The sequence below is a fragment of the Poromitra crassiceps genome (genome assembly GCF_964638095.1).
Source record: "Poromitra crassiceps genome assembly, chromosome: 15".
Taxonomy (NCBI): domain Eukaryota; kingdom Metazoa; phylum Chordata; class Actinopteri; order Beryciformes; family Melamphaidae; genus Poromitra; species Poromitra crassiceps.
This window is the reverse complement of record NC_139634.1, coordinates 1234362-1244361: the sequence shown is the minus strand read 5'-3', so window position 1 is coordinate 1244361 and position 10000 is coordinate 1234362. Positions and strand designations below refer to the sequence as shown.

General features: G+C 46.1%; 1 protein-coding gene across 1 annotated transcript in view; it reads right to left on the bottom strand.

The window, feature by feature from the left end:
- Positions 1–10000, bottom strand: part of nfkb1 (nuclear factor of kappa light polypeptide gene enhancer in B-cells 1) — a 54928-nt gene that overhangs the window by 6949 nt on the left and 37979 nt on the right. The window contains exons 10-18 of the mRNA XM_083652040.1: positions 8351–8442; positions 6553–6691; positions 5939–6070; positions 3016–3141; positions 1706–1867; positions 1190–1331; positions 781–895; positions 432–633; positions 22–191 (exon numbers count right to left, since the gene is read on the bottom strand). Of these exons, the coding sequence (XP_083508166.1) occupies positions 22–191; positions 432–633; positions 781–895; positions 1190–1331; positions 1706–1867; positions 3016–3141; positions 5939–6070; positions 6553–6691; positions 8351–8442 (1280 nt within the window). The remainder of the gene's footprint in view (positions 1–21; positions 192–431; positions 634–780; positions 896–1189; positions 1332–1705; positions 1868–3015; positions 3142–5938; positions 6071–6552; positions 6692–8350; positions 8443–10000) is intronic.

The following is a 10000-nucleotide window of genomic DNA, read 5'->3' as shown; positions in this document are numbered from 1 at the left end:
TACCCAGTGCTCCCAATATACCTCGAGCAGTAGGCAGCCGGCCAGCGACACGTTGTCGCCCTCTGTGGCGAGGTGGAGGGCGGTGCGTCCGCTGCTGCGCTCCTGAACCTCCACACAGGCCCCGCCCTCCAGCAGCTCCCTGAGGGAAGCCAGCCGATTGGACAGAACCGCCAGGTGGAGCGCACACAGACCTGGTAGCCATAGCAACGGACGGAGAGATGTTAGTGCACAGCAACCAAACATGACAGTCTGTGTGTGTGTGTGTGTATATCTGCAGGAGAGTATAAGTGTATGTGAGTGTGTGTGTGTGTGTGTGTGTGTGTGTGTGTGTGTGTATATCTGCAGGAGAGTATAAGTGTATGTGAGTGTGTGTGTGTGTGTGTGTGTGTGTGTGTGTGTGTGTGTGTGTGTGTGTGTGTGTGTGTGTGTACCTGCGGTGTTGTGTGTGTCCAGCAGCTCTCTCAGGTGTGTGTGTTGTAACAGTGTGTGGATCATCCCTCCCCCCTCCTGCTGGGCGGCCAGGTGCAGCGCCGTGTTGCCATGGCGATCCGTCAGAGTGGCGTCGGCCCCGGCCAATAGGAGCGCTTCCACTGCCTCCTTCTGCTGCGTGATTACAGCCAGGTGCAAAGGAGTCTGGGATATACACACACACACACACACACACACACACACACACAGTCAGTGCTGTTACCTGGTAGTGTAGTAGTATACTACTGTAGTAGTAGTCAGTGCTGTTACCTGGTAGTGTAGTAGTGTATTAGTAGTAGTCAGTGCTGTTACCTGGTAAAGGTGGTTCCTCATGTTGAGCACCTCCTCCCCCAGCAGAGCAGACAGAACCTGGGTCAGACTCTTCAGAGCCGCCTGCTGGCTGTGGAGGACCGCTAGGTGGAGACCACTGGAGGATGGGGAGGGGGGGGGGGGAGAAAGAAAGAAAGAAAGAAAGAAAGAAAGAAAGAAAGAAAGAAAGAAAGAAAATTGGGACTTTCAAAGCTTTTTCTGTGATTTGTTAGGTGGATTTTCAGTCAAACTCACACATCATACAGGTGAGGAAACCTATACTGCCTTTGGGACAAAAATTTATTAGCATAGCCTAAATATATATATATATATAATCCTTCAAAAAAATAGATTTAAATGTTTCTAAAATGAGAACTGTGTCGTTTGTGTGTGTGTGTGTGTGTGTACTGACGTGTCTCCGTCCTCGTCCTGGGCGGTCATCAGGGGGCGCTGTGGAGCCAGCAGGTAGGCTGAGTCTCCTGTCATACAGAACTGGAAGAGAGCCTCCACCTGCCGGCCTGCTGCCTCCAGCAGCCTGACATCCACCTCACACACTGAGACACACACACACACACACACACGCACACACACACACACACACACACACACACACACACACACACACACACACACACACACGCACACGCACACGCACACACACGCACACGCACGTACACGCATGCACACAGAGCAACTTCTTAATTTTCTACACATGTAAAATCACTTCAATAAATACATTTTTGTGTCTCAAAGGCAGGAAGTAACACAGGTGCCAGCAAAACATGAATGAGGGTTTCAAACGTTCAATCCATGTAGGTGTTCCAGGGCCCTCGTTAATGTTTTGGTTACACCCGTGTTACTTCCTGCCTTTGAGACACAAAATGGCTGCTGTGAAAAAGGCGAATAATAGAGGCAGTAGATCAGTTACCTCTGTGTGGTTCTGGCGCCACGCGGCCTCCTCTGTCCTCAGCCTTCTCCCCCAGATCCAGGCCTTCTGGCCGGGCCGCGGCTCGCAGCACGGCCCCCGGCACCGCACCGTCGTCCGGATCACTGTCGTCTCCACTGTCCTCCTCTGCTCCATCCTGAGAGGCTTCAACACAATGTCAACATTAACATCAATATTAACATCAATATTAACATTAACAATATTAATATTAACAATATTAACATTAACAATATTAATATTAACAATATTAATATTAACATGCCCCAGGGCACGCAGACACTGGCACTGCTGTGAGTGAGCACCGTCCTTCAGATGAGACGTTAAACCGAGTTCCAGCGCTTTGAGTACTAAGAAAAGTGACATATAAAATAAAATAAACTATAAAATTTGTAATCAATAATTCAGTGGGTCCCAAATTGGGGTACGCCTACACCTAGGGGTACGTGGAGGTACTACAAAGGGTACTTGGGAGAAAGGGGGAAATGAAAAATGGCAGAATAAATCATGAAAATAAATGAAACTCTTTCAGTCCATTTCTTTGTAATGTTTATATTCTTCAAAAGATGGGTTATCATTCATTCATTGCATCATATGCTACAGTTTGAGAACCCCAGAATTAATTGATTTAATTGAATTATTTGTCCCCAAAGTATCCTGTGGGTGGCAGCATGAGCTGCTGTGAGTTCAGTCCCTAAAGTATCCTGTGGGTGGCAGCATGAGCTGCTGTGAGTTCAGTCCCTAAAGTATCCTGTGGGTGGCAGCATGAGCTGCTGTGAGTTCAGTCCCTGGACACTCACAGACTGTGTGGAGTAATGTGGCATTGCCATCAGCTCTCCCTGCTCCACAGAACACGTTGACTTTTGAATAGATTAATCAGAAAACTGTCAGTTCAACTTATTCCAATGCGGGGGAACGCGTGCGTCAGACATCGAGGACTGAAACCACAGCTATTTCTGAGCGACGTGAGCAGTGGAGCCTGTTTCGACCTGTGGAAAACGTGACACTGAGGCAAAACGTGACACTGAGGCAAAACGTGACACTGAGGCAAAACGTGACGTGCGATTCACAAAAATACGATCTGTCCATTTAGATGACAGTTGCATTGGCAGATATCCGATTTATATCCATTTTATTTCCACATGAAGGAGGCCTGAAATGGATCTGAGAATATCCAATCCCATGTGTTTTTTTCCTGTCTACATGTTCATAATACATATGTGATCTGGGCCACATGTGAGCACAACATGTGACTTGAGCAGCAGTCAGAATGTGAACAGCAGATGACTCCTCACCGTGTTTGATGGCTCCTCCTCCTCCTCCTCCTCCCAGACTGGCTGAGTATCCTGTGTTGAAACCTGCTCCACCTCCTCCACCTCCTGATCCATAGTTGTAGGTAGAGAAGCCTCCCTGGAAGTAACCTGGAGGACAAATCAAACGCACCCAGCTGGAGTAACCTGGGAGACCAATAAAATGCACCCAGCTGAAGTAACCTGGAGGACAAATGAAACGCACCCAGCTGAAGTAACCTGGAGGACAAATGAAACGCACCCAGCTGAAGTAACCTGGAGGACAAATGAAACGCACCCAGCTGAAGTAACCTGGAGGAAAAATCTAACGCACCCAGACCCCCAGCTCAAACAGGTTGTAAAGGACTATTAGAAAATGTATGTTTCTGGTCCTCAGTTTGATTGGCCGAGACACATTTGATTACTGATGATGTTATTGATATTAGTGATTAGGGGTGTCACGGTACACAAAAGTCACGGTTCGGTACGTACCTCGGTTTTGGGGTCACGGTTCGGTACGAATATGGTACAACGGAAAAAAAAAAGCAACAATTCTGTGTTTTGCCTTTTACGCTCATTTTACCATCAGAAATAGTGTCTAATAAGTGGGAATGAATCCACACAAAAAGGTTTTACTCTAGAGCAGCGATTTTCAAAGTGTGGGGTGCACCTCCCTCTCAGATGTCTGTATTCCAGCTGTTTGACAGGGCAAAGGCATTTCCCCCCACTTTAAATCTTTATTGTACACAAGTTTGTAAACAGAGCGCATGTGTGGAGTAACCTAATACTCCCACCAACCCCTCACCCACTGTCTGACAAAGTAAATACGGGAAAGAAAGAACCCTGTCAGCGCCTTAACGTTATTGGATGTGAGTTTTGTTTAGCATAATGATTACGTTCGGTCATCTAATGGATTATTGGAACATGACAAGGAGTCATCCCCTCTTCCTGACCGCATCTTGCTTGTCATCCCACGCGATGTAAGTTGCTTGTTTACAAGTTAACAGCTTTGTCAGTGTTACGTAACGTTTAGCCGCAACGCGCAACTATAAAGGACTTTGTCGCGGCTACATAATGTTACATTAGCAAGCTTACCTCGTTGGCTTGATGTTGACAGAATTTGCAAAATTCATAAAAGTCATTAGGATACTGCGCTGCACTTTTTTGACGACGGTAATGGGAGAGCAGCTGGACACTTCAATATTGTTGTGGTTTGTTCTGTCTGTTCTGGAGCGACCCCCGGTAATGTTTCCTCTCCACAAAACGTTCCATTCAGTGAATGCGGATTTCTATGGCCCTTGTGTTGCTTTGGTGTGTCTTCTTCTGTGGCGTTTAATTCAATTCAATTCAATGGCGTTCAAACAGCGTTTAGGTGCTTTACTACCACCTTCTGGATTTGACGTATTCGTCGTGTCGCTTCACATACAGAACCGTGATGCCCGTACCGTGAAGTCACGGGACGAATACATGTACTGCGACACCACTATTAGTGATGTATAACCGTATAATTTAACAATCAAAATGTCTATTATTCAGTATTGTTCTCTTCTTCCTTCCTTCCTTCTTTCCTACATAAGTAAAAAATATGGCACGTTTTACATAACCTAAGTTGAAGTCGTTTTCTTATTTTGCCCAGGGAATGTGTACATTTTGAAAAGCATTGTATCTCTGTCTGCATCTGCCAGTGGGCCATCAGGATAAGAGCAGGCATCATAATGTGTTCATTCCACTACAGGAGAGACTTGATGTTCTCTGAAATCAGGTGGGAAAAAATATATCTGCATCCGCATCGGCCAAAAGAGTTGGAAAATCTCAGCATATTGGCAAAAAAATCCAATATCGTTTCGTCCCTAATTTGGGTGTTATATTTTAATAAATAAAAAAGAAATTAAGTTATTTCAAGGCCGTCTATTGACTGTGTGACTGTACCCAGTGTGCGAACTATACTGTGGCTTTCGGGGGAGCCGACTTTTTCACCGGGGGGGGGGGGGGTGCAACCGGACGTGCGCGCGACCCGGTGCGGACAGCTGCTTGCGCGTGCCTCCCTTCAACGTTCACAGTCTGATTCAGGCTACAGTATCACATAAGCAGTAGCCAGGTAGCCCAATGACCAGACCACATCCTCCACGCCACATGCAGCTCTAAAAAGCAAAAATCACAGTAAGATCTCTATTCTATAGTTTAGTTGTAGTAGTGTTCCACTTTTCTCTCCAAGAGAGAAAAGCGTGCTGCGCACACAGAGAGGGAGGGAGGGTGAGAGAGCACAGAAAGGCGAAACGGGCGCACTGCTCTCCATATACACTGCATCCACAAGAACATGATATCTCTGCCCAACACTTTTATCCACTCCATAACGCACATGTCCCACTCACTGTGAAGTTCCTGACACATTCCATCTCACAAACAGTCCTCCAAATGCGGGAGGACTCAGAGGTATTCCAGCTTCACGTCGTCGTCACTTTTTCCACATCTGCGTTTGAAGTAGAAGCGACTTGTTGCTGTTCAACTGACGGCTGCTTCCATTTCTTCGTGAATGTAAAGTTTGTCAAACTGCCTTGTTTTCTTTTTGACATCTTGCTGTTGTTTTAAATCTGACCTGCCCGCGTGAGTGACGTTTGATTTGCACCTGCGCCGCCACGCTTCGATGTGGTGATGATAAGAATAACATGCATGTCGGTATAGGGGCTTACAGTGAATTTGACAGTGATTGAGCACACCCTGAATCATACGATTAAAATAGCGTAATTTTACGCATTATTCACTATGAAGGTACAGAAAAAGAAATAGAAAATACATGGGGTAATATATATTAGTCAATAATTTAGAGACCCCCCCAAATTTCACAAGTCATGTTTTCAGGGGGTCTACTATTTCTTTAAGGAGAGCCAAAGCCCCCCCAGCTCCCCCGTAGTTCGCACCCTGACTGTACCTCCTCCAGCAGGACCTCCCCCTCCTCCTCGGTACAGCCCCCCTCCTCCTCCTCCTCCTCCTCCTCCGTGGCCGCTGAAGTCCTGGAAGTTCGGCAACGTCTTCTGTCTCTTCCTCTGCACCTCCTCTTTATCTGAACACACCACAGGCACACGCACACGCACACACACACACACACACACACACACACACACACACACACACACACACACACAGAAATACATAAAATGCTGCTTAAAAAAGAAAAGAAAAAAGATATTGCTGAGAGTTTAAAAATAATAGTCAGATTAAGCGAGAGTAGGGAGAGGAAAGGTTGTGTTCCAGCGTGAGACTGAACACACTACAGTCTCAATCCACCATTATACTGGCGTGTGTTGAGCTGTTTATTGCTGCTTAAAACATGAGCTGTACCCTTCATTCTGCCAACGTCACACACACATAGAGATTAGCTGATTATTAGCTTGCTAAACTTGCTAATAATACGTTCAAACACATCTACCTCCACGACCGAGCAATGGATTTCCACACAGTTTGCACCATTTGAATCAGTGTGACTTGTACTCGTTAACGAAGCTCAGTGGCTAAGCTAATGGCGTACTGATGTAACAGATGTACCTATGATCTGAGGGTGGTAGGTGAAGGGTTTGGGCTCGCTGGTCTCGTTGTCGGACTTCCTCTTGAGCTGGACGAACACGGAGGTAGGCTTCTGCAGGTTCAGGTCTCGGTATTTGGGGGTTTTGAACACGATGGCGAACTGACGGACAGGAAACAGCAGTTAGATCAAAGCCTGCAGGACGATGATGCTGATGATCATGTTAAAGGCCCTATGTGTAACGTCTTTAATGCAAGGTGCTTATTCACTTCAATAAAACAGAGGTTCAGCGAGAGCTCAAATCAAACACTTCCTACTTCATTGCCAGCTCAGAGCACAGCAGTGCCCCCCCAGTGTAACTTCTGACTCTTACCGATACCGGTGGCCATTAAGAGTAACTGCAGGCTCGCGGTGGTGCGCTCGCGCTGTACTCGCACGAGCCCAGCAGCTGCCTGGCCAAAACAGTGACAGGCAGACAGCCTAGCCCAGGTGCTGGTCGCTTCATAACGTTAGCTGATAAAAGTCACTTGCAAACGGCAACCTGGCCAATTTATCGGCAAGATCAGCCCCGGGATAGCCGGGAAAGATTCTGGACGAATTAGCGGACGTTATTGTGGCGTGTTTCGTTGTGTTTTGGATTGCGTTGGCTGTGGAGAAGCGGATAGCATAACGTTTAGCATGAGCCAGGAGCGGCCTGCTTCCCTGGGGCTGGTGTTGAGCTGGGATGCAACCAAACCCGTTAGTGGCACCCGAACTGTTACTGCAAGCAAACTATGTTCCAGAAGCATCAACATTTTCCAATTATTAGGAAACAACAATATGAATACAATTTGATTATATATTATATTTTGTTGGTAACTGTTGTACAATACTACTAGTATTACTACTAGTGAAACAACTACTACTAATAAACTGATACTACTCCTACAGCTACAAGTACAAGTAATAACGTTACTACAGTATTAACATTTTAGCAGCTGCTACTACTACTACTACTGTCACTACTGACCAGTCTGTAGACGTCTGTAGACTGACCTGTCTGTAGACGTCTGTAGACTGACCTGTCTGTAGACGTCTGTAGACTGACCTGTCTGTGGACGTCTGTAGACTGACCTGTCTGTATACGTCTGTAGACTGACCTGTCTGTGGATGTCTGTAGACTGACCTGTCTGTGGACATCTGTAGACTGACCTGTCTGTGGACGTCTGTAGACTTACCTGTCTGTAGACATCTGTAGACTGACCTGGCTGTAGACGTCTGTAGACTGTCCTGTCTGTAGACTGACCTGTCTGTGGACATCTGTAGACTGACCTGTCTGTGGACGTCTGTAGACTGACCTGTCTGTGGACGTCTGTAGACTGACCTGTCTGTGGACATCTGTAGACTGACCTGTCTGTAGACGTCTGTAGACTGACCTGTCTGTGGACATCTGTAGACTGACCTGTCTGTATACGTCTGTAGACTGACCTGTCTGTGGATGTCTGTAGACTGACCTGTCTGTGGACATCTGTAGACTGACCTGTCTGTGGACGTCTGTAGACTTACCTGTCTGTAGACATCTGTAGACTGACCTGGCTGTAGACGTCTGTAGACTGACCTGTCTGTAGACTGACCTGTCTGTGGACATCTGTAGACTGACCTGTCTGTGGACATCTGTAGACTGACATGTCTGTGGACATCTGTAGACTGACCTGTCTGTGGATGTCTGTAGACTGACCTGTCTGTGGACGTCTGTAGACTGACCTGTCTGTAGACATCTGTAGACTGACCTGTCTGTGGACGTCTGTAGACTGACCTGTCTGTGGATGTCTGTAGACTGACCTGTCTGTGGACGTCTGTAGGGGAGAAATCTCCCAGAGCCTCCCATGTCAGCCCCGAATCATCTTCTTCATAGAACCGAACCTGGATGTCATCTGGACGCACATGCGCGCACACACGCACACGCACACACGCACACACACACACACGCACACACGCACACACGCACGCACACACACACACACACACACACACACACACACACACGTAAAGACAAAAACACAGATGAGCTGTCAGGGTCTTCCAATCTCCGATCAGCGTTTGATCTGGACTGGATCTGTGTGTGATCTGGACTGGATCAATGTGTGATCTTTAGGATCAATTCCTGGTCCTAGCTTCATATTTATCCTCAAAAGCGCTGCATTTGACACTGTTGACCACTCAATTTTATTGGACAGACTGGAAAACTGGGTTGGGCTATCGGGTACGGTCCTCCAGTGGTTCAAGTCCTATCTTCAAGACAGGAAGTACTTTGTCTCCATTGGCAATTACACATCTGACCTAACTAGGATGACTTGTGGGGTGCCTCAAGGATCCATTATGGGGCCCGTTCTCTTCAACCTTTACTGTATATGCTCCCTATAGGCCTAATTATGCAAAAAAACAAAGTAGCCTATCATAACTATGCAGACGACACTCAGTTGTATATAACTCTTTCCTCAGCTGACTATGCCCCCATAGAATCATTGTGCCAGTGCATTGATCAAATAAATAACTGGATGTGCCAGAATTTCCTACAGCTAAACAAAGACAAAACTGAGGTGATCGTGTTTGGCCCCAAAGAACAAAGGCTTAAAATCACTGTACGCCTTGAGTCTCTATCCCTGAAGCCTAAGGATCAAGTCAAAAATCTTGGAGTTATTATTGATTCCGATCTCAACTTTAACTCCCACATTAAGTCAATTAGAAAATCTGCTTTTTATCATCTTAAAAATATAGCAAGAATTAGGGGATACATGTCCAGACAGGATCTAGAAAACTAATTCACGCCTTCATTTATAGTAGGTTAGACTACTGCAATAGCCTTTTCTCTGGTCTCTCCAAAAAAGAACTTAGGCAACTTCAACTCATTCAGAATGCTGCTGCTAGAGTTCTAACGAAGACTAAGAAAGCTGATCATATCACTCCAGTTCTTAAGTCCTTACACTGGTTGCCAGTGTGTCAGAGAATAGATTTTAAAATACTGTTATTAGTCTATAAATCACTTAATGGCCTAGGCCCAAAATACATCGCTGAATTGCTCCCACGATACGAACCGTCTAGAACTCTTAGGTCAACAGGGTCCAGCTTATTAACTGTCCCTAGGATCAAATCAAATCACGGGAAGGCTGCATTTACCCACTATGCTTCTGCTAGCTGGAACAAATTGCCTGAAGACCTCAGATCTGCCCCAACCTTACTTACTTTTAAAAATAGACTAAAGACTTTTATGTTTACCGTCGCTTTTAACTGCTGACAGCTACTATGCAAACCCAATGAGTCCTCTATAAGTTTTAGCTCTCTCTGCAACTGCTGCGCCTGTTGCTTATTGCAGTTTTAATACTCTTTTTTTTAAGTTTTGTTGTGATGCTTTTAACTCATTGAATGCCAATGACGACAGCTGTCGTCAATTCAAATACTGACGTAGAGTGCCAATGACGACGGTTGTCGTCA